Source organism: Coturnix japonica, chromosome 1 (genome assembly GCF_001577835.2).
Source record: "Coturnix japonica isolate 7356 chromosome 1, Coturnix japonica 2.1, whole genome shotgun sequence".
In the NCBI taxonomy this organism is placed as follows: Eukaryota; Metazoa; Chordata; class Aves; order Galliformes; family Phasianidae; genus Coturnix; species Coturnix japonica.
Genome location: NC_029516.1, coordinates 74,348,317 through 74,374,021, shown reverse-complemented (window position 1 = coordinate 74,374,021; position 25,705 = coordinate 74,348,317). Strand labels below are relative to the sequence as shown.

At 40.0% G+C, this 25,705-nt stretch overlaps 1 protein-coding gene across 9 annotated transcripts in view; it reads right to left on the bottom strand.

Annotated features, from left to right (window-relative positions):
* Positions 1–6,253: 6,253 nt before the first annotated feature.
* ZBTB20 (zinc finger and BTB domain containing 20) overlaps positions 6,254–25,705 on the bottom strand; it is a 447,669-nt gene continuing 428,217 nt past the window's right edge. For all 9 annotated transcript variants that reach the window (XM_015875890.2, XM_015875884.2, XM_015875917.2 and 6 more), the window contains one exon: positions 6,254–23,767. In XM_015875890.2, the coding sequence (XP_015731376.1) occupies positions 23,349–23,767 (419 nt within the window). In that variant the 3' untranslated portion in view covers positions 6,254–23,348. The remainder of the gene's footprint in view (positions 23,768–25,705) is intronic.

Below are 25,705 nucleotides of genomic sequence, written 5' to 3'. Positions count from 1 at the left end.
AGGTGGATCAATTTAGATGTGATTATTTTTTTTTTTTCCCATATAAAACAAAACAAAAAACAACATAACCAAACAACCCAATGTAAGAATTAGTGTAAAAGTCAAACCGCGTCATTGGGCTGAGTTTCTGTTTTTGTTTCTGTTGGTTTTGCCCATTCACTCAGTTAGCACCGTTCCTTTTTATTCCGGTTACAACCCAATTCCTCCTGTAATTATTGTATTTACAGAAAGGACCAAGTAGTTGCTTTTGTTTTTTTTGTGATCTGTTTCAAGAGCCCAACGTAATTCCTCTGCTGCTGCTGTGTTTGTGTAGCATCTGGTTTCATGAGCTTAAGGAGAAAGGTTATAGTCTGCTGATAGTTAAGGTTGACGTGTGTGCTCATACGCATACACATTGTTCTATACATACACACTGCATGGAGTACATTTCAACTGGAGATAAGGTGAACTGGGTTCAAACATATATGCACTAGCTTCCCCTATGCATTTGAAACAGTCTGGAGCTTTGATGTGATTTTTTTATTTTTATTTTTAAAGTGCATTTAAAGCAAAATAACTGGCATTCACATGCCCCATGGAAAACACGATAGTGGTGGAAAGCTATACTATGCGGAACTGCTTGACTCGACAACACCAAAAGCAAATGGGGCAGTGACAGGCCTCAGTGTAGGCAGCTATTCTTGGGCAGCACCATTGGCAAGGAGGGAAGGCAGGAGGTGGCGGAAAGGAAATTGCTTGAGAGCTCGAGTATTTGAACGTCTGACATAGCCATGTCATTCCCAGTACAGCTTCCACTGCCGTGATCACTGACCTCTGTCTTACAGATGCACGAGTCTGACTCTCCCTAGCTCTGTCATTGATACTTTCATGTGTATGTGTGTCCCAAGTGCCAGCATCTATTAGGAGTAAGGCACTGCTGAATTTACAGTTTTACAAAAGATGCAAAATAATGCAACCCTAACAATCCCAACTGCCCGCCGTGCTCTCCTCCCTCCCTCTCTCTCTTGTTTTTTGGAAATATTGCATGTGATGTAGTTTATACTAAGTGTACAGTGTGACAAAAGGCCTTGGACAAATGTCTTCTGTCCATAAGCACCAGAAGTTGATAGGATTACACCCTTCCTCTGATTACGCATGTACGTGCGCAGACTATTAATGAGATGCACCCACTGCTACCTTGCTACTCCTCATTGTCCCCAGAGCCTGACCTACAGAATAATTCCCAGCCCCTCATCCACAGCAGCTTCTGGCTCCTTGATGGAAACCATGAAAGGATGTTTCTTAGCCATCACTCAGCAGCATGGGTTGATGGTCCTCCTGCTGGGTGGGCACTATCTGGGGCTGCCTTGCACTGATTCTTAAAACTGGAAAAAGCCTCCACAGTGCAGCAGACAAGTAAGCAGAGAGGGCAGAGGCAGCTGGCTCCGTGTCTTTCTAACCAGGCCTCATGTGCACAAGAGCAGCTGTGGGTGGCAAGCCACTTTTTCCAGAGCTAAAGTGCTATTTCTGATTCATAGTTCTGACCAGGGAATAAGCCATGCTCCAATAACAGGGTGAGGTTTCCTGGCCCTAAAAATACCGTAGCCTGTCCATCATAATATGCATGTGCTGTGGTATCTGGTGTATCCTTCTTCTGCTAAAACACTGAAAAATGATCTATCGACTCCTTTCCCTGAGCCAGGATCCCACTGGCTCCTCTCACCTTTTACCAAACAACAGGGCTGCTTGTAAAGCAGAGAATACAGAGAAAGTAAGAAAAGCAAGCAGACAGTGGGGATTACAGCGAAGAAAGCACAAGACCATATAGTCCGGTACTTCACTGCTTGGCTGGTCATTTGAGCCACCATCATTAAAATGTACTGTGGTTAAAGGAGTCTAAACTGCTAAGGACTGGGTTTTTAGAAAGCGACACAAATCTCGGGGAGAAATTGAGTTGCCTTTTTGTCTTGTAGTGGTTTAAAAAGTCATCTTGATAAGGCCACAAACTGCATTGGTTTCCTCAATATAAATGCTTTGTGAATGGCATGAACCCCAATAGAGTGAGCGTTTCACTCAGCCAGGACAGGAACCAGAGTGAAAAGCTATCCCATGCCTGCTAGGACTAATTCTTAGGAGAGGAGACCATCAGAGGAGGTGGTGTCAGAGGGTGTCTCCTCTGCCACCCTCTGCCAGGGAAGACATGCTATTTGTTGAAAGGGAAAGGAGTTAACAGCTCTCTCTGCTCCCCTTCTCCTCACCACCACCTTGATGTTTTGCTGGATGCCTGCAGACAAGCAGCACTCCTTAGCAGCCTCCTTCTGTGTCTTGCGTGTATAAGGTGGGGAAGGGGAGGAGGTTGGCATAAGTACAAAACTGGAAAAAGAAGGCACATGATTTTACTCAGTCCTGACTGAACCCACATTTTGAAAGCAAGGGCAGTTTAGGCGGAGGGCAAAAAAAGTGCTCAGTGGAGCAGACTCTCACTGAGAAGTAATCTCAGGGCAAAGGAAGAGGGATAATAAAAAGGAAAGGCAGGAGAAATGAAGGCCACATTCAGCTTTCTGTCTGCTTGACAGTCTCAAGATTTGGCTGCATTATTGTCCAGGAAGGAAGAGTCTGGTTGGTCTAGTATGTAGCCCAGTTACATATCTCCAGTTTTTTTTTGTTACGGCTGTTGGTGTCTTCCTCCTTCCCTTTTCTCTGGTCCCATGAGTACCACAAGCACTGCTCTTCAATCTTTTTAAGAATATTCTCCCAAGCTGTGTACACCACACACCTCTCTGGCTGCCTTCAGCCTCTACTTCTCCTCAGATCCAGACCCACTGATCATACTGAGCATCATTCCTTGCTGCTTGTGCCCACTGATGGTGTGCCAAAAAAGCTTGTTGGCAACTGTAAAGGCAAACCATCCCCAAGGTTTTGGTTGGCTTGGGTTGGTGAAGTTGTCCCAAAAGCTGCTGGTTTGAGGATGGGCAAGCTAGGGGAGCTGCTTACCAAGGAACTGGGATGCCATTTACAGAGGTCATCATGAGCATCACAGCTCTCGGTCGCTTAGCCCCTTGCACACCGCTAAGTCTACTGTACCATAGGGTTTCCTTCTCCTGCAAGCCTTTCTCTTTCCTGTGGTATAAATGAGAAGAAGTAGAGCTGAAGGTCCACGTACGGGGATTCCCAAACATTGTTTACATTTATCTGTCTCAAAAATGCACCTCGTTTCTCTCCCTCCCACCATTCCCCCCAGATGTGCTCAGGAAATCATAAGGCAGAGTAATGAGAAGTAGGATCACCAACAGCTCTATGAAGACACAGGGTGGTAAAATGCTTCCACACAAACTCACAGTCCAGTGTTTGTGACATTTCATAAATAACTTTTTTTTTTTTTAATTAAAAAAAAAAAAAAAAAAAAAAAAACAACACAAGAACAATCCCTTTACTTATTCATCTGAAACAAAATAAACAGCAGTGGCTACAAACTTCTTCTCGTAACAATTACAAAAGAACTCCCAACAATAACAATCCCCCAACTTTTTAAACACGCGCCTTGAATGTTTCATTTATTTATTTTTAAACCTCAAAACTGCAGCATATCCTTAAGGGCAAACTTTTCAATTAGGTTTTTTTCTTTTTTTTTCTTTCTTTTTTTTTTCTTTTCATTTTTTTTTCTTTTTTTCTTTTTTAAATAACGTGTTCACTAAAAAGAAAAAAAAAAAAGAAAAAAAAAAGAAAAAAATTCCACAAAACAGTCTTGTACCAAGAAAATGCATTCAAAAATAGAAAATACTACACAACAAAAATATGTACCCTTCCTTTCCAAAAGAGTCTTCACAAAAATGTAGAAAAATGCCAACCTTTTTTTTTTCTTTTTTTTTTTTGTCTTTTTCTTTTCCTGAACACTTAACTTTCATCCTAGGGCACACAAGTGTTTATTGACTTCTAATGTCTGTTTTTGCATAAAATATGGAAGATACAAACCAACTATCAGGACTGTGAAGTTACAAAAAACAACACGTTATTCTCCCCACCCCACATTCCCTCCTTAGAAAACAAAACGGAGAAAGCCAATGTTTCAACGACTGATTGAACGCCATCGGGCTAGGAAAATCATCAGCTGATATGGGGATTGAAAGATGATGGCATAACAGGAAAATCATCTGCCTTTTAAAAGGTGTGCTCTTTGCATTTATTCCAACGCGCATCTGTCCCGCTAGGCTCAAATGGCCAGGCACTGGGAGGCAGCACACAGCCGAGTATGGGACCCGGGAAGAATTTGGGGTGTGAAGCCCCTGGATTGTATGCATGTGTGTGTGTTTTACTCGCAATAGAACCAGAGCCGTTTTGAAAGACAGAGAGGATCTTTCCATATGCCTTAAAAGTGCAAGGGCAATTTCTGGATTATAGTAGTTAAATACGCAACGTTTTACTACACTTTACTAGTCAAGTCCGTTTTCTGGCAAAGACAGGCTCTTAGACCAGGGTTAATCAGATTGGCTCACGGCTGGGAGCGGGTAACAGTGGAAAGCTGGTAGGCAAAGTGTCACGCAAAGGTGCATCCAGAATTGACTTATTCAGTGGGAAAGTGTTTTGCCTACCTCAAACATGGATTAATATGTATTACGTGATTAATACAGCCAAAAGACCGACAAAAGTAACATCTAGCAGTGGGGACTTAGTTACAACCAGAAAGGCAGCAGTATCTCGCACGCGTGGCCAAATCCATCTTTTGTGTACCTCCTTTGACTCCATTGCAATTACATCTGCTTGCACCAGGGATGAATTTGCCCCATTGGCCAAGTAGGAGCCCAGCCCTGCAAAACATTGTGCTTAAATATTCCAGATTGCAGAGCTGGGATCAAAGAGGCTTCTCTCTTCTTTTGTTTGAGATTGATTGTTTTCTTTCTAGCATGTATTTTAGAGGATGCTTCCACTGTAAGGAAGAAGAGGGGAGCTTTTTCTTAGCTTTTTCCACTGCGTGGCTGTGTGTTTTCCTTCTTTTTCACTTTTTTTCTTCTTTTTTTTTTTTTTTTTTTTAGTTTTCAAATGGCAAAACATGTTTGTGTTTACTTCCAGTGCATTTCTTTCTCACAAATTCAAAACAAAAAAGGAAACATTATTTTTTCCCGTCCTTCAAAAGGAAAACAAAAACAAACCAGACTGATAAAGTACAATACAATAAAATCAGGCATTATAAAAGACAACATGATGTGCAACAGCAATACCAAAGAAACACAATTATATGTGTGTATATATATATATATAATATACACATAGTACATATATTATATATATATAATACAGGTACAAATGAGCCAAGAAAGCTATCTAACCCCACTACTGGATGATTGGTAAGCATTGGTTAAGAAATAGGTAAGGCTATTCAGAGATTTGTAACTTAGCACAGTTAACCACTGCTTCTCTCACACCTTTGCTTCCTGTGATTTTCACTTTTCACTCACTGTTCTTCTATGTCTTGAAACTGATTTTTTTTTCTTTTCCATGTTTTTTGGTCTACAGTAGAATTACATGTTAATTACAACAGCAAAACAACACCAAAGTTCACTGTGAGAGTAAGTTGGTGCCACATCCATGATGCAGAATAGAGGAGACAGACAACAGAACAACTGCATTCAGTTTTTCACACAAAAAGCATATCTGAGGGCAACAGCATAGTTGATCAGAACAAGTTTGGAGCAGATGCTGTAGGTCTGTAACTACACCAGCAACCAGAGCCCAGCCTTTGCTGGTGTCCTGAAGGAAAACAGTAGCTCAGTGTGCTGCCCAGCTTTGCCATTCTTGTCACTTGGAGCAAAGCTGACCTGACATCTACTCACTGCTAATTGCACTCCTGGTTTGATGGAAACCAAAAGGAACAAGGCTCCTAGCTGGGGCCAAGGTTGTGACATGGTCAACCTTGTCTGATCTGACAAACCACCAGCCAGACTGTAAGTGGGATCAGTCAGGGAGGGCACCTGGCTGGCTGGCTGGCCATTTGGGAATAGTCTAGAGTCAAACTTAGACTGCTGAAGTTGAAGTGACAGATTGCTTAGCCTTCTCCATTGGGGAAAAAAAGTGATGAACTCTAACAGGATAGTCCGGGATCATTCTGTTAGCAAAAGCTCTCTTAAGTTCAACAGGGATGGGAAGGCATACATTCTCTATTGCTTTAGCATCGCCTTTGTAAATGTCAGCATCACCAGCCATCAGAAGTGTGTTCCATACAAACTTAGTCATAGCACTGTGACTGAAGCTCCATCATATATATATATATATTTTTTTTCACTGGAACTTCTGAAACATAGTATTTTCTTAAAGGGTATGCTACACACTTACGATAACATTGAAAACATCACTAGAATCTTACTGAACTGAAACGAAGCCACGCAGACCCAGCACATTCTCAAGGTGATCCTCAGTAGTGCTTGTCAGTGTCTAGCAAAGGAACATACAGAAACTAGCTATCAAACAGCAAAGGGAAGTTCTGTTTTGGATCTAGCCCACTGGCCAAAGTGATTTTCATTCAAGAGAAAAGGTGCAACAATGAAGCAGGATGACATATGGAGGCGAATTATGGAAGTTAGTGTTTCTCCATCTGGAGAAAAAAATAGGGCATTAAGTTATGTGGCATCTCTAATCAACAACTTATGTTTTGGCTTCTTAAAATGAACCTCAAGTTATCCTTGGTTTCTCAGTCAAGCACTGTCTTATGTGGGGCCTTAGTACCATGCTGAAAGAACCGAGTTTGTGCTATATTTAAACGTATTTTCAGTTAAACTTGTCTCAAACTGACCACATAAAAAGGAACAACCTGTTTAAAAGCCATGTAAAGCTATACAATCACTGTACAACTATACATCCAGGAACTGATCTGGCTGAGAGCTGTAACCGAACAGGAACAGAGGCTGGAATGTGGCTTTTAAAAGTGGTTTGGTTCTTCTTTACATGGATGGGATTGGTTTTATTGAAACTGAGTCAGAAGGAACTAGGTTTAAACAGTCTGAATTCAAATTTGTGCATGGCTCAAAGCCCACTTCTTCAGGTCGCAGTACTTTAAAAAAAAACAACAAAACAAACTAGTGCAAATGGCATCTTATCACAGCATTGCAAGCATGCAGTGTTCCTCTCCTTGTCCAAACACGGCTGACATCAGGTCACCCCACAAGGGAGGAGTATGCAGCAATCAGTCAGCCAGAACAGCTCAAACTACAGAAGTTCTTTATTTTACCACAGCAGGAAAGGCACTCTGGACACAGCAGGCTCAGTAAACCCTCAGCTTCATTTTTTGGGGGGAGTAGTCCGCTATTCCTCTTTGACAACGCAAATCCACTCTGACAGTAGCAATATATGCAGTTGCTTTAAACAAGAAAACAAAACAAAAACTCACCTAACCTAGGAGGGGGAGTATTGGCTCATAACCTGAACTAACCTCAGTAGACAAGACTTGATTCCCTCCCATATCATGAACCTGTAGCTATAACCACTCACATGGAAGCAAATGCCACTTTACAAATGAAATGTGCTCTCCAGACACTGTATTATGCTGGCTCTCAAACGTACTGTGCTTTCGTTGGGTGACCTCTGCCTCGTTACTGGAAGGCGGCCTTCCAGGATTCCCACAGATGGACTGGAAAGAGACCACGTGTTCCACTGAATTGCCTGCTCCTGAGGGAAGAGCCATTCAATAGTTCACCTGGCACCATATCAGGGGTTATCTCCAGTTTTCTTCTGGCACTCCCAAGCCAGGACTGATGAAATCTAACCAAAAATGGAAGTCTCAGAGTTTCTTAGACAGACACATTCTTAACTATTAATTTTCTTCTGGTTCCAGACAGGCTTGCTCATCTCACCCAGGACCAGCCTCAGGTATATTATTTTCCTCCAGTTCTTGCTACTTTTCTTGAATGAGGCAGCCCAACAATGACCAGCAACAATTAGCTCTGCACTTTGCAGCTCTGTGTAAGGCCTACACTATTTGATACTAAGGATGCCAAAAGGTCTTAGCTTCAGGCCTACAGATAAACTCGGGGCATGAAAAGACTTTTGAACACGCAATTACTGTAGGCTTTCCTTAGGAACAGGATGCTTGCCTCCTCTCTTTTGTTCAAAAAACCTCTGTGCACATTAGACAGGTGGCCCCTGCAACTGCAGATGCCCTCATGTTTTACACTCCTCTCCTAGTTGTTATACAGAGCATTATTTATGACTCTATCTTCTGGAAAAAGTTGTAATTATAATTTTACTGAAGAGATCAAAACAAACATTTTAGAGTTTATAGATTACAACAAGCTACAGCAGAGATGGACCTTGCTGCACATTGCCATTGCTTTCTTTTTTCTCCTATTATCCTTGCTAAAGGGTTGAGGACCAAGATACAGGCCACCATGAATCATGATTGTAAAAACACTATGCTATGAATTCCATTTGTTTCCAGCCAGAAGCCTTTCCCATGCTTTACTGTTTGTTTGAGTAGAGAGATCAGACTGGAGATCTAAAAATGCCTGAGAGCATCTTTGTCCAACCAGGATTATTCCTTATTACACTGAATTCTACATCACACTTCCTTGTCCACTTGTCCTGCCTGCTCCTTCTGCCCCAAAGGCTTGACTGGAACACTTTTGATTGAGTGTTCAGAATGACTTTATTGCACCATTCCCATAACAACCTTTGAAAAAAGAGCTTTTTTTTTTTTCTTTTTTTTTTTTTCCAGTGACCTTCCCCTTTGGTAAGCTTGCTTTGTGGCTTCACTTCTTGAGCTGGGAGATCATACTTACACCCAAGGGACACTAATCACAGCCGAATCTCTCTAAAAAGATCCCATCTGACAAGGCAGATCCTGAGCAGATTTTAAACTAGAAACTGGTATTTTCAAATTGAAGCGCCTTACTCTAGATTTATGCTAAGTAGGCCCCTTAACTCTTTCATAGCCACAAGGAACACTCTTTAAAATATGGGAAAAAGATCTACAGTGCTCTGAATCCTGTGATGCCTCTTCTGTTTTTGCTATAGTGCTTTTTGTTACTCATATTTCTTTATTCATTTACTTATTACAGAAGCTACCCAGTACAGCTATCTCAGTGTCTGACTAATTTCTTAAAGTACAGATACCCCCAGATATCTTTCAACTTGGTCAAGTCTGTGATACATCTGATTTCTGTGCCCATCCCTTTCTCCTTTCCCTTCCTGCTTAATTGGCCCCTTCCAATCCCACCACTTGTAAATACATTTCAGTAGTGCAATGCAGTGCAGTGCAGTCATACTTAGTGCAAAAATAAAAAGCCTTATCCAGACCAAAAAAGCACAAACTCCCTCCCCACCCCACCCAACCCCCAAGAAATCAGCTCTCAGTAAAAGTATATGAATGCCCCCAAACAAAGGGGGATTTGCAGTCTCCCAGTCACACTTTCACATGCCTCAATTTCTCTCCTCCTCCTGCTCAATACAGAGATCTCATGAGTAGACAGGATAATTATCAAAAACGTAAGAAACCAAATGACTGAAAATGGAAACGAGACAACATTTTCTGGGGACTGCAGAAAGAAGAGAGAACTAAATGGATACAGCAAAAAGGTCAGTAGTGGTTTTACACAAGCTTGTCAGATGCAAAATCTGCAAGGGTACGCCTTGCAAAGGGCATGTGTAAGTGTGGATAAAACAAAAAAAAAAACAACAAAAAAACAAACAACTTCCCTGTTCCCAATATACAGTCTTCATTTTAACAGTGCCCAAGCTAAGGTTCTGTAGTGCAATCAACTTCTCAAAGTGGCAGCTCTCTGGCCGCCCTAAAACAAATGGACAGATCAACACTAACTTCAGTTTTCACCCTCGCACGCAGAGTCACACGTGCATGGAAAAGTTTCCTCCCTCACCTTTCAAATACACACAAAATATATATAAAGGACTTTTTTTTCATAGCTCTTCTAGAGCTATGGTGGGAAAAGCAGGAATTTTAATGACAGGCATATAAGCTTTTACGTACCTAAAACTGAAAATACGTAGGAAAATATTATGAAGTTAACAAAGGCGAGTAGGTTACCAGATCCCAATCAGGTTATGTCTCCCCTAGTTCATTGATCTGTTTCAACAAAACAACATCTGCCAGGGCTTGCCATTCACTAAGGTATCACTTGGAAAAGACACAATAAAGACAACGGGGGTTTCACCAGTACTTGGAGATTAACATCTGTTTGGACAGCCACAAGAACTTCCATCTAACACTCATAACAGAGAGAAAGGAGTGTGGGGAACCTCTGAAAGAGTGTAAGAGGCCACAGTGGGGGAGGAAGAGGAAGAAAGGGAAATGTATAGAAAGAGAATCATACTAGGGCAATCCTGCTGCTGCTGTACAAGTCTGTCTACAGCTGCTCAGTATGTAGAGTAATATTGCATGATACTTTATCTAGGCTCAGGCACATGCTTTCTCATGCCTTCTCCCTTTTCTCCCACTCCCAGTTCCTTGTTGAATATTGCAGCCTACCTAGAACGTAAACAAAAGCAAACACCAACAAATAAACCAAAGCATAAATGAGAAACATGTTCCTCCTTTTTCTTTCTCTTGCAGAAACAGAAGAACCATGTCCTCAAGTCAGACACACAGATACACTCTGTTTCATTCTAAAGATTAGAAGGGCTTCAAAAGCACAGAAAGAAGCAAGGAGTTAAAGAAGAGTCTAATTAAGAGTGTGAGAATCCTAAATATTCATCTCCAAAGCAGAAAAATGCCAGGTCATGAGGATACTTGCTGTTTACTTTTTAGCAATGAGAATGTCAGAAAAAATAGAGACCACAACTGAATTGCTAACTATGGGAAGGGGCCAAGCATCTAAACCCTCTGTCCGTGGGTGCAGAGCCATAGCAGTGTGTCCCATGTCAAAGAATGCACAAGACACAAAACAGGTAATACTCGCTAGCTCTTCTGTAAGGTCTATAAACATCAGTTTAGCCAGTATAACCACCAGCAATGAATTTTGCTCTATTGACTGTATTTTGAGGGTGTCCAGTTCACTAAAATGGCAAGCTCGTGCCAAACTATGCGGGCTCCCATCCATTCTCCTGCACACAAGATGCAATCATATGTTTTTTTAAAGGAAGTCTAAAGAAAAACATTATGTATTCTCTGAATTTTGGGTTATTTTAATCAGACATCACAAATAAACATTTTTATTTCGCCCAAATGATTACAGAACAAGGTACCACAAGAGAGCCTAAGGGTAAAATAGCCAGAAATGTAGAATCATTTAACTCACATCACTGCTGCAATGTTCATGGGTCATAGCTCTCATTTACACCCCAAGTGCTTGTACATTGTTCTAGTAATAGAAAAGTGACACAACAATGCTGCAAATTAGGGAAAAGCAACTGCTGTGTATCATATATCTAAACTAGCTGTTGTGGCCTCCTGTTTAATTATTTAAGATTAACATGCTATCACCAATCAAAAGAGGCTCTGTACTTGTGTACTTGTGGCATGAAGGACTCAAGGCTATTTATGACTTTATGGACAAAAACCAATACACAATGTGTTATTCAATGGGAAGTGGTTGTCCTGCCCTGTATTCTGTGTAATTCTTTTCATTGAGCCTCCCAGCAAGAAGCAGTCCCGTTAATCGCAGAGCCCTTAAAAATGGCAAAATCTGCCCGGCAGAATGAAATCAAATCTTAAGTCAGTTTTAGGAAGAGTGAAAACCTTGGGCAGGAACATTCTAAGCTATGGGGAACAGTCCTGTGACATCTTAAAGGATGTATATGAAATTAGTTCTTAGGACTATGATCTTCTTTAGGACTAAGTATGCTTTCCCAGTCTGATAGGATGCACAAAGTCAACAAAAGAGTCTGCAAGTCATGTCTGCAGGATTTGGCCCAGAAAGCATCAGTCTATTCTGTTTTGGGGATTAAGTACAGACCTCTCTGATGCTGACAAGAAGGTTATACAGGACATCTGGCCTGAACTGAGCAGCCTCTGTATCTTACATTTAGCAACAAAAGCTGATTAGGAATGGAGCATAGGGAAAACCACAGGTTTTTTCTCGTATCACTGCAGTGTAAGAGTTTCTTTGAATCTGAACTTTGGAGCAGGGATCCAAGGGACTGAATGCTCATTATATATGGAACTGGGAATAAATCAAAGATTTAAAGGATCCTGAGTTTCACAGAAATCCAGTCTACATTCTGGTATTATGTCAAAGGAAAAAGGAGACGCCCCAAAAGACAATGAAACTTGTTGAAGATACTTGTGAACTAATTTAGTTCTGACTCCAAAAACTAAAACAGTGACACCTCTCCCATCAATAAACAGGAACTATACATTTTAAAAAGCTAAAGATAGTCATATACAAATAAAAAAGAGCAGCAGCAGATGCTGACAATTCAGTCTTTTTCTCTAAGTGGAGTGGGTGAAGAGCAAGTCCCTTGTATGGATTTCTAACACTCCTCTCTCTTGGAAGATCCCCCAGTCTTTGGCACAAGCTCCCCCAAGGCAGAGGGACCCTCCTCTTATTCAGCCTTGCAGATTAGAGCTTTAGAATCCCTTTCTGTCCCCGCACAGTAGTACACGGTAGTGCTCTCTTAGTACAACGTTCTCCCTCTTGTGGTGACAGTGTTACCTGCTTCCACTGTCGCGTTCCTCAAAAGCCGTAATAAACAGATAAGGAGTGCAGAAGGGAGCTGAATAGTAATGCTATGATCTGCAGAAATATGGCTTGCATTAGCCCAGGAGATCTACTTGGTCAACGAGGAGATGGAAACAGAAAACAACAATGAGAACCATATAATAGGATAAAGCTAATACTTGGATAGAGTCTTCCCTTAATATTTATGCAATTCAAGGCAAGTCTCCAATGCAAGACTAGAAAACTGCAAAGCCAGTATCACCTTCTGTTTTCTCTCTCTTCAGAAAAACAGAAAATGTGCACATACAAGTTTGTAGAACATAATGATTCTCAAGGTTAGCGTTTCTTCAGAGAATGAAAAAGAAAGGATACGTGTACAAAAAAGCAAGATTTCTGGATTCACAAATGACTGACTATCCTTTATGTAAAAGATATGTTAAAATAGTGTTCACCAGCTGATTATTTTGTTAGTTTCACTTTCCCTTAGGCAATTGTATCTGTACACACTGCATTCTAAAAGTACAATCTCTAGTGTGGATAATCTACCTGTTTGGTACCATCCTGTTTGTAAAACCACTTCTTAGCCTAAAAATATAAACTGTAAACTGTATAAGATGCAAAATGAGCGGTGGTGCTTAAAAAAGCATTAGGAAAAATAAAAGGCAATGAGGAAGTTAAATCAAGAAACATATTAACTAGTCATTATCCTACATGAATTACTGAACCTTACAAAGGATTAGCAGGGGAAGCATGGAATGAGTATGCAGCCATTTAAATGACCAGGCATTCTCAGTGAAGTGAGAACACTCTCTACTAAAATATGTATGATTTAGCACTGAGTCAAAGGAAAAGGCAAAGACCACGGTCAGAAATTATGGACCACTGAATCAGCACTCTGTCACAGCAGCTAACCGAAATTAATTTGGGAAATGGCACCTTTTTGGCTTAAGGGGACCAAAATAATCTGTTGTGTTATAGGGCAAGTCAGTAGTCTCTTCCTTCCCTCACAAATGGATATACACAGTATAAAGACAAGCCAGAGCTAGAAATCACTGCTGGAAGACCATGACTTTTAAACTGCGTGTAGAAAGAAAAAGGATGCGGTAGTGGCCTCCATGTAAGTGCAGATGGCAGATGGCAGGAGTCTGTAAAGACTGCCAGCTCCTGATGACTCCTGTGCTTGAAGTTCTAACACTATGACACCAAAAGGTGGCATAGAAAAAACTTTCCCTCTCCTCTCACTCCAAAATCAACTTTAAGTTTATTGATTTGCAGTGACACAGATTTTTTTCATTCTCAATGAAAGCACAGTTCATAATCTGTGTGACCATTTCTCATTTCTTCCAGTCCTTACAGTTGGAAGAAATGGGATACAATGAATACCTCCTCCACGACTCGTCCACTTGATATTACACATTTCCATCTCGAATTAATGTTACTGACCAAAAGAATAAAGATCAGCTGAGATGCAGTCAAACTGGAAAAGCAAACAAATTTCCAAGCTCATAAGTCTGGATTTGCACAAAGTCTGGATTTAGACTCGCTGCCTGTGTGATCTGCTCTGAGAACAGGGAAAGGACACCCCAAGGCACTATGTTTGGGTGTTAATCAGTTTCTTCTGGGCTGTTCAGATGTTGAAATAGCCCTAGTGACATTTTTTCAGCAGCTCCATGGAGAAACCCAAATAGGTCCGACTCAAAGCTCAGAACCAACTGGAAGATGACATAGGCAACCTTGGGAAACTTTCAAACTGAAGCTCCCAACTTCAGGGAGGTGTTGCCCTTTGAAAAAGAAATGTTCAAGTGGATATGGAAAATCTAATTGGAATATATTAATAGCAGTGGACGGAGGTGTTTTGTACCCAATCCTTGTCAAACTCCACTGGCCACATTCAGAACGACGGTTAAAAAGAATTGTATTTCTTCTTCTTGGTGGGGGAAGAATTTTAGGAAATCATAAAACTTCAAAAGAAATAGAATTTGGAAAGAGTGAAGGATCACTTCTGGCATCTTTCTCCAAGGCTGGTGGTAGTGGAAGAGGAAAGTCTGACAGATGCTTTTGCAAATGAAACAATAGGACATCTTTGAAGAGAGCAAATAGGTAATCTTAATCATCCTGATTAATTGTTCTTCTGATATTAGAGGGATAGCAGGGAACAACATCTAACTTTTTGTAGAACCTAATACTGTTTTACCTTTTCATAAGAAATTTCTTTCCTACATCTTGCTACATAGAGATTTTTAAAAGCCTGAAAAAAAAATACTTGTAAAGACAATAAAGAAGCAAATAATATGAAAAAGCACAATAGAGCTGTAATAATGATTGTTAAATGCTTCAAGTAGCTGCAGCTGTTGGTTGGGTTGTGAATGATAAATGTGAAAATATTCTATGATCATAGGCAGATGCAAAAGTTAAATGATTATACTATGTATATATATTGATATAGAATTGCTATATATATTGTGTACTGTATGTTCTAGTTTTCAGAAATACTGTATTGTAGTGTACTGTACTTACTAAGCAGATCTAAATAGCAACTTGTCATTTTCCACAAAGTCACTAGTACTGTTAACAAAAACCAAAAAGTCTATTTTCTCCAGTAAAAGAAATACATACTGTTACAGTCACAGACATTTTGACTATAGAGAGACAATGTACATTTAACCAAAGGAAAACCCCAAACCAAAATGAAAACCTCACCCCAAAATCATCCAGCCAAAACTGTTGCATTTATCATCTTACTCAAACGAGGAAGGGAAATGCCACCAATATAAGAAAAGGAATAACGTTTACTCAACTTTGTAGGAGTGAAAAGGAAAGGAAAAATAAAACAAAAACCAACACCTCAAATCATCAATTACCCTTTATGTGACAATGACAAAAGAATTCCAGAATAGAAAGAATAAAAAGCTACTTCAGGGCCACACAATACCAAAGTAGGCAGCTGTAGTTTAACACACTGATTCATCCTGCTAATGAAATGAGAGCAAAATGTGTTCCAGAGATCCTTCACTTCTCGTGGAATACATGCTAACTACGCTCACCGACCAATTCCTTCTCCTCCTGATAATCTACCAGTCTTCTTGACACGTTAAAGATGTTCCTCAAAAGGCTCTGCCAAAGACTACAGGAAAGGTAATTATTAGTGGCTGTACATTCTGATTACCTTATTCATATTATTTGCAAAGATATTCATAGCCAAGATGTTGCAGAGTATATGAGGTGGGGAAAGAGCTGTTTCATATGGGTCTCTGGATACAAGAGATTATTTTAGAACCTATCAATTGTACTGCTAACTGTTCAATGACTTGATAATTTTTTACTATCCTTTTTAATGCAGACAAAGAGGAATGTTAGATTATGGGTGGTTTAGTTAGTTTGTTTTTGTTCTTTGCATTTTATTCCCCTGTTAGGTGAATGTGAAATTCAGTGGAAATGAGGGACTGAGCTCAACAATACAGCCCTAGAGCTGCCAGTCCCCTGGCTGCTCACTTCAGCCAGCAAAACCTACTGAGCAACACAGCTTTATTTATATTGTAGCTAAGTGTCCAAGAGGCACATTTCATCTTTTCCCTCAGAGTAGGTATTAGCAAAAATACACTGGGCCAGGTCTGGGAGTCTAGTTTTGAACAGAGGCAAACATTTTATTTGGGCAAATATCTAGATAAGTGCATTTGGCCAACCAAGTGCATTAGCCAAAAATATGTGTGCATGTATGCTGTTTAAGTAGTGGACTACAGATTTATGTCAGTGTTCCACAGTTAATGTGACTGCTGTTGCATTGGAACCCCTTCCTGATCCAGAGCTAGCTAGCTACCTAGCTACACATGCACACGTACACATGCACACTCACACATCTATCTGCATGCACATGTGCACAGAGGACATATAATTTGGTTTTATTCAGAGATCCCATAGATTCCAACAGACTGCACAACAAATGAAAACCAAGAAAAAGACTTCAGGGGAAGAATGAGAAATAAGCTGTGTTGTGTTTCAGGGCAGTTACATGACTGCAGTCCTTATTCCTCAATGCACTGCTCCCCTCTAGTCAGTAGACAGTAGATCTTCCACATGGGATACTTTTAGGGAACTCTGCAGCTGTCAACAAAGAACATGGAAATATCCAGGTGACAAAAAGAAAAGGAGCAAAGTTAAATAGAAAAGATGCCTAGTTAGATGTATAGACCTCAGAAACTTGCCTATCCATTTTGTAAGAAAAGGACACTGCAGAAACAGACAGCTGAGCACTACAGCGTGCATCTAACAAAGCTATGCACTTTCCTCAGTTGTTCTGTTGCAGCAGAACATGGCAAAAATCACCACAAAGTTAGATGAATGAAGTATGCAGCCTTTTGCTCGTGTTATTAATTTGGGGTAGGAGCAGGATTTATCCACCAGTGTTTTACAGGGAGCTGATGCCAACCAACTTGATAAAGACAGGATGACTCAGGAAGAGGACCAAACCCACAGATGTAACAAAAGGTAAGAAACAGCTGGAAACAACATCCAGTGTAAAGAGAACACCTGGAATCACTTTACTTCTTTGCTTCCCTCTCATACAAGAAAACACGAGATACACTTCATATGAAGAAAATGCCTTGTATAGAACTCTGCTACGTATACAATACTTAACAACACTCCACCGTCCAGATGCATTTCTGTTTTAAGCAACTGTGTTTGTAGCCGCAGCATATTCACTTCCCAAAGAAGTATTTCACTGCTCTTTGCTTTAGTTAAGGACAAATGTGCAAACTGGGAGGTTAAAATCCAAACTGACCAGGTTTTTGGAAGACCTTTCCACCCCCAATGGTAGGCTTCTTATTTTTTTTCTCCATGATTTTTTTTTCCCTCCTTATTTCAACTTATTTACTGCTTGTATTGCACTAGGAAGGGCTTTCATTGCATCTACAAAGTCAAGACTAGAGATGTAACATTTTCTGGGGTTTCTTTTTTAAGTCATTCTTTAGCAGGGGCTAAATCCCACCGAGTGACAAGCCCCTTGGAAGCTGAGGAGGCTCAGAACCTCTCCAAGTCAAGTTCTCATCAGGTTACATCTCCTTCACAGGCTGTCACATTAACAACAAATCAAAGAATGTGAATGAAAGGTAGCTATTTTGCTTTAGGCTGATGAGATGCTGTTTCAGTTAGGTTAGGTCTTTCAACAGATCAGAGGATTTGGATGCAGAATCGAAAGGGTGGGATTATCCAGGTCTTGTTTTTCTTGAGAGAATAGTCACCAGGTACTAAATTGATTCTATGCTTCTTTTTGAGTAGAAAGTCTTCTTGAGCAATGAGAGCTGCAGGATTACCTTACCATAAGACTGTTGAAAGGGTCATAGTCATAAGCACACTGGAGGTCTGGTTATATTTGAAATGTTTTTGGATTGGACTCAGTGCTTATGCAAAGAGTATGTTTTGTGCCTTCCCCCTGCAAGGTTTATTTTCTATACTAAGAGAGGCAGAACATGCTAGAATACTACTAAAGGAAAGAGATCTGTTCTTCCACTACATGAACAATCCAGCTTTCAGTGAGCAGCTTAAAGATGACTGAAATCAGTCAGTCTGGGGTCAGTAAGAAACAAGGGGGCTGATGTGGTTTACTAATCAACTTTTCTTTGGATGAAAATGATACTTCTCTCCGTTAGTGTATTGTGAATTTGGGCCAGAAGTGGGTCTAGTGGAAGCAAGACAGTTGCTGTTCCAAGCAGCTCCTGCAACACATCTACATCTGTTTCCCTTAAGAGAGATGATTAATGTGGGTTTTGTGAGAGAAGTGATGAGCTCAAAATGCTCGTAATACAATGTCTAAATACTGGTGTACTCTCTTGTTATTTTCTGATTATGTAAGAGCTGTTCTTTCTGTGCCTCTGCAAGAAATATTGTAGGAGAACCTCACAGATGCACATGCCCAACACGCGCACACACACACACACACACACATACACACACACAGAGCTGCTAGCTGTTATCTCCTTTCTGACCAGTAGACACTGATCTCATGGTCCTGCATTCCTTGTGGATTCAGATTTCCCAGAGAGAGGCAGGCTTCAGGGGAATGGGCAAGAGAAGACAAATTTTGGTCATCTGATTTATGTTTTCACAGGATACAAGAACAACGGTGTTTCAATGAACAAACACAAATTTAACCAGAAAATGATTTTTTTTTTTCTGTAAGGCAGTAATTACATGGAGCAACTCATTTCCATAGGATAGCAGTGGGGCCATCTATCAATTAATAAGCTAGATCTTTATAGGATAATGAGAATTATCTGCCACAATATGCAATTTTTATATGGGAAAAAAAGGTTAAGGCCATCAATCACTATGTCTTCAGGTTATAAGCAGATACATATCTAATAGGGATTATAGAAAATCTTTCCCTTATGTTTACTACTTTGTAATTATCCAACATGAGTCTTAGAGACAGAACACCAAGAGAGGTGGTCCACAGGGTGAATCTGCTGTGGCTGTCCCTGCATTTTCAATTGACTTCATCAGCCTCAGCAGCAGTACGAGAAGGCACTTACCTCTCATTTCCCCTACAACTTCCTTCCACTTTTGCAGTGTAGACAAGCCTTCATTTCTACATGTGAATTTGTGCCCCATTTGATGCCATTTTCCATTGCTTGAAGCAAAATAAGGAGAGCTTTAGGGAAAGTGAGAATCGGGTTCAAGGAATGCAGGATGTTGTGTGTTTCACACATCAAAGGGATGCGTGTTACTGTCCACTCTTGCTCACCTATGTAATTTTATTAGGTGCTTTGAAGGAAACCCTTTGAGCATACTGAGACAGATGCACCTAAACACTGTCAACTGCAGTTTGTAGATCACTGGGCCTAGCAATACATGTAGCTGAATAATACTTGCAAAAATCAGCTACTGTAGTTGTTTTCACATAGTACACAAATATTTCTATGGTCAGAAGGAAGCATTACTAAAAATAATTTAACATTTTAAAAGACAAAGGGATCTATGTTTGAGCTCCTAAGTTCACAGAGGGGTGCTTAAATACATAAGTGACCTGATGAGCATTTCCAGCTCCATATTTTACAAACTCTAGCCACTGCTTTTTGAGCCTAGACATTTGACAAAATCTGTTTATATTTCTGTTAGCGAAGACCTTGGCCTAAGCTTTCTGTCAAGTGATTTAGAATTCAATTTATATCCCTTGGCTTTACTTCAAGGAGTTTACTTTTAATTGGCAACATTCATTCATTCGTAACTGATCTTTAATTGACTTTAAATTGATAATGCCCTGTAATAAATTTGCATTTCAAACATGATGCTTTTTTCATTTAGGAAAGGTTGAAAATTTAAGAATTAAAATTTGGATAGGACTTCTCACTCTAAACTATTATTAGGATTTTGCTGGATGTAAACCTTGATTCTTACTTACTGTGTATGGGTATCTCTTTTGGTATCAGAATCGTATTTCATAATAGGCTACATTTAGACTATAGTTGACCAGATTGAACAGTGGCAAATTAAACAGCTTTTCCCCAGACCTCAGATGGCAAATGAACAGCTACAAATTTTTAAGCCAGGCAAAATGCATTAATTCTTCAAACTGGAGAGCACAACGCATTTCAATACTAAAGATCTCAGAATAACAAAGGAACGAACGAGCCTAACTTTCCTCACAGAAACGCCTTTAAATCATTTTGTATAGGCTCATCATTCTATAATCTTACCCACCCTGGTCTCTACAACCTGAATTTCCAGATTTAGTCTGCCTTCACACAGCAGATACTAGTTCTTCCTCTTTGTCTTAGGCTTAGTCTTTTCACTTCTAGCTTTACAGGTCAGCACTGATATTACCAGTGTGGTCATGAAAACAACGTGAAGATACCTCTTGAAAATCCTTCAACTACCTGAAGAAACTGGTGACAAAAAAGACGTTACCACATAAAAGGCTCATTTGCTCTGGCACTCATCCCAAAGTCTCTTTACGCTGTCTAGTGCAAGTGAGAATCAGGCCTTCGACACTTAGGATCTGCTGAACAATACCTTGCAGGTTACTGAAAGATTCCGAGACTGAAGTATGTGCCATTATTTTTCCCTATAAAAAGTCAGAAATGCAACAGGCCTAGAATGTAGCAATGGAGTTACTTGTGCTGAATACAGAAGCTGCAGGTGTAAAGATCACACATTTTATGTGTAATCCTATTGATTCAGTATTTAGAAAGTTGTCCAGCATAAAAGAATGTCTCATGTGAATTGCTCAGAGTTCACAAGCAAAGTTTCGTAAACTTAAGAAAGCTTAATTTAAGTATAGACGCAAGTAAAAGCTAAACTAAAAATTTTTCTTTTTTTTTTTTTTCCTTTTTGCATATTTTTTGTTAGGTGCTTCTTCTCTGCCTAAAATATAAAGTCCAGAGTGCAGCTGGTGCAAATCCTAGCTATGGATTTCAAGCAAGACAAAGACAGTGTCAGACTCTGATCCAACTGAACTAAGGACCCACGTACTTTGGGAGTTGGCTTTGGGGGAAAATTCTCACACAGATACACATAAGATGACTAGGGAGATCACTAGCCCAAATACAATGAAACAAAATACAATACACCAACACATATATGCAGATCAGGAATCAACCTTTCACACTGATCCTACATTCCTTGCATAGCTTTGCATATGCAGAGAATGTGGGATGTGGCCCTTAAGATAGAATTTTTGCAAATGAAGAAGGTTATACGCAATGGTAACGTTTTAAGTCATTTTGGCATCAGCACAAACTACCAGGGGAAGGATCAGATTCCCATACAAATATGGAAGCTCTCTAGCGAGCAAGGCAGGGATGAGAGAACAATGCAGCGTATTAATTCTCGTCCAGTGACCAAAAATAAGGGGAATCCTAGTTATTACATACTTCCAAAACTTCTAATACATTTGCAAAAATGAAGAAAGACAAGAAAAAGACTACAAATTCAACCATCCCCAAAACCGAGGGAACACTGAGAGAAAATCTCTTTCTCAAAAGGAATCTCCCTTCAGTGGAAATAAATTTTGAGATGGAATCAAAACCAGAAATAACAGAACCTTGGTAAGAGCCAAAAGAGAACCACATACATCAAAAACAAAGCAGAAGTATAACCAACACTGCAGGATGCACAAACTCTAGTAGATAATCCCACAGATGACTTCACAGAGCCTCTCATCGACCCAGGTAATTCTTGATTCCATTAGAAAAGAGAGAGAGAGAAAGAGAGAGAAATAATACTCGGAAAAAAAAATAAAAATAAAAATTAAGAAACATCCTTCCTCTTTTTTAAAATAAAAATCAAGATCATCTCCCCTCCCCCGTCTATCTGGAAGCAGGTTAGCTAACCTTAACAGTCTCAATTTAAAATAAAATATATATTTATATATATTCATATATATAATAAAAGAGAAGATATTAGTGGCAGTGTACGCAAAACAAAAAAAGAAAACAAACAGAAAAAAAAAGAGAAATTACTTTAACAATCTCACTTTTTGTTTTTTTTTTTACACAAATACTGTTGTAAATATATTAAAAAAATCAGCATTCTATCTGGTAAACGTTACTTTTGCCCCCTCTATAAAATTTTGAATTAAAAAAAGTCCCAAGAACTCTTTTTCTTCTTTAATTATTCCCATCCCCGCCCACCCTTCCATTCCTCCTTCTTCCACAAGAATAAATCCTGATGCAACTTGTTTTTTTTTTCTTTTTTGTTTTTTTTTTTTTTCTTTTTTTGCAAAGATTGTGGGAACTAACCCTTCTCTTGTACCTAGATCCATAGGTTGCAACCTCTGATATCTTTGATTTTCCTCTGTGTTTCTCTTTGCCTTCTGTGAAAGTCCCTCTTGATTGTGCTGAGGCCCTGGGCTCAGCGAAGACACTGAATAATTTACAAAAAAAGCCACCGTTGCTCGTTGTCTGAATCTTCTTGGTTTCTGCTGTAACGTGATGATGATATGGGAAAAGCAGCGGGGAGGGTGAGCCAGAGAGCGTGGGATGGAGCAGAATCCAGGTGAGGAACCTCTGATTCTTTTTCCTCACCCTGCAGGGACTCCACACTATCCAAGCCACACTGCCTTGCACTCCCCTCAGCCCTTTTGTGTGTTTGTGGATGCGTGTGTGTGAGAAAGCAGACACGTGGTGGAGACCAGCAGGGCCTTGGTTCCTCTGGTTGCTGCTAAACCAGAAGCAAAATATTCCACAGTTCTAACTGGATACTGTGAAGTCCAAAAGCGGTCAGCATTGTGAAATTATGTCCATTGAAACACTGCGAGCGGTGTACTTATAACGACAGTAGGCCTTGTAGATTTTGTAATATATTTTGTTTCTTTTTTTTTTTTGTAGTGCTCTTCACAAGTGAGAAAAAAGAAATCTTTTTTTTTTTATTTTTTCTGTCTGTTTTTTGATTTTTTATGATTTTTTTTTTTGTTGTTTGTTTGTTTTTTGTAGTAAAGAAGGGTTGTATTTAGAGGCCAGTAGTTAGAGATCCAACCAGTGGAGCTCGTGAAGCACTACCTGGCCTTAAGGCCACCATCCAAGGGAGGCTGGGAAAATTATTATTCACCCAGCCTCCGGAAATGTAATGTACCAGCAGGCAAAAAACAAATCATCAGCAAGGAAAAAAAAAAAAAAAAAAAAAAAAAAAAAAAAAAAAAAAAAAAAAAAAAAAAAAAGAGGAAAATAAAGGTAAAAATGAAACAAAAATCATTTCTTAAATTCTAGTGCCATAGCTTTTTGTTGTTGTTGTTTCTATTTTTTTGTTCATAACAAAGAGAGAGAGAGATTCTACTTATCCGTCTGACACATGCATCCTCATGTGGTCGTTGAAATGCTCAATTTGGTCAAACTTAGCTGGACAGACAGAGCAGACGTATGTGGTCCCCTCTGTGCAGGCCACCACCCCGGCGGGGACGGCCCTGGCACCGGTGCCGGCGGCTCCAGGCGTGCCGTTGGTGGCACTGTGCAGAGCCACATGCCTCTCCAGCAGGGTCTTGTGGGAGAACTTCTTCTTGCAGATGTAGCACTCATAGGACTTCTCCCCGCGGTGCAGGCGCATGTGCACATTCAGGGAGCTCTTCTGGGTGAACCGTTTGTTGCAGATGCTGCACTGGTAGGCCCTCACGCCAGTGTGCGTCACCATGTGTTTGATTAGGTAATCCTTTAGAGAGAAGGAGCGCCAACAGATGCTGCACTGGTGGGGTTTCTCACCTGCCCGTTACCAAAGAGAGAGAAGAAGAAAATTAGAACAAAAAAAGATAACAGAGTTAAGATCCTTCGCAGTAAATGAATGGTGAACCCTGCAGGGATCTCTGGAGAGATCTTCTGTCTAAGAAAAAGTAATTCTGTTAATAATTGTGTTTTGATACATCAAACCTTGTTTGATCAGAGGATTCGCAATACTTTACAATGGATGCTATAGGTACTCACACACTGTAAAGTGGAGCTCATGTGATCCGCTAGAACAAACAATTGCAAAGACAGCAGTGGAGATATAAGTTTCTGGTATGTATGCTCAGCTTCAATGGCACAGCCTCTGCTGCCCTGGGCATGAGAAGGAACATTGTGTTTCTGTCCTGCTCCCTTTCACTTCTTCCTAGGAAGGTCTTGGTTAGGTTATTTTACCTTTCAGTGCCTCCATCTCCCTACCTGTACGCAATAAAAACATCATTGATCGAACAGCTGACCTGTAATACATCTTTTCTGTCAAATTGCTTTAGATTTCTAGGAAGAGAGGTGCTAAAGATTACTGAGAGAATCCAGCTTTTTTATAAGAGTTTACATTTGCTGCCCCTTTTTTTCTGGTCAAATCTAATATCTTAAATATGGATTACTGTGTATTCCATAATACAAATACGTAGCTGTATCAATAATACCGACAACATCCAACAACCCAAATGATGCATCAAAAGGTGCCTAAAATCTTTTTAAATCTCTTGTTGTATATTTCAGATGTGGCAAATCATCAGCCCCTTGCCTATCAAGGAGAGAGACATTCTCATAACTCTGAAACAGACACAGTCATCCTCTGTTTTGCTGACTGAAAAGTAATTTTCCTTTGGCTATTCTGCAATTTCCTGCCTAGCTTGAGATCCTTTTCTTTCACATCCTACTTCCTCCCTTTTACAGTCTGCCTAGGACTGCTTTAAATCTGCTTTTAAATCTTGAAGAGTCAATTTTCAGGGACCATTGCATTCCGATGGTAATACATTATTTACTCTTTGTGCAGTGAGGTACATTCAGTTTTAAGAGAGGATGATTCATATGGATTGGATGGGAGGGATCCACTTTTTTTCGTCACTTCTGAGGTTTTGTTTCTCTTTATTCCACAGCTTCCACATATGATGGCAACACCTGTGGATAGAATCCACAAGCTCCATGTCTATGTAGCAATGATGATTTTGTTCTGACTTGGTCAAAGATACTCGGTATAAAAAAAATTACATTTCTTGGCTTTGTTGAACACAGTAGTGTGGTGAGCACAGACAGGCCAATATACTTGGCATGTGTTATGTAGAAAACGATAGTGTGTCAGCTATAATCATGTCAGGCTAATTTACAAGAGACTGATTACATTTACAGCGCTCATTTTTGCCTTAGGCAACATATCTCCCAGAGTTTGTAATAAGTCAGTCTCCTCTGCTCTAGACCTTGTTAAGATTATGCTGTAAAAACACCCTCATTTTTGCCTGCACATATTTCTAAGATATGCTGAGTTCTGGCTTTTTTCTAATCTTAGCTTCAAAACCTTCCTGGGAGTTCTTCCTTCCTAAAAGTCTTAAAACTTTTTAGGTTTTCTTTTTTTTATGCCAATTTATGTGCTTCTTATCTCCTCACTGTGTTGTCTTTTCCTACTGTAGACTCTTTATTCCCATGGTTCTTCCTCTTGAAATCAGTTGTTCCATGAATTAGATGCATACGTTCTCCCTTTTGGTTCATTATTTTTATATTTGGCTGCTTTTGGCCAATAACACAAGAAAATTACTCAGTATTAATATGCAGGAGATAGACAGGAGAAGGCAATAATGGTTTATAAGGTGCCGGTCACTGCATATGTTCTAGCACCGTGTTTCCAGAACACCACACTTCTGAGAACATGGTGGGATACCTTAATGCCAGTTCACATGGAACAACATGTGAAAGAAGAAA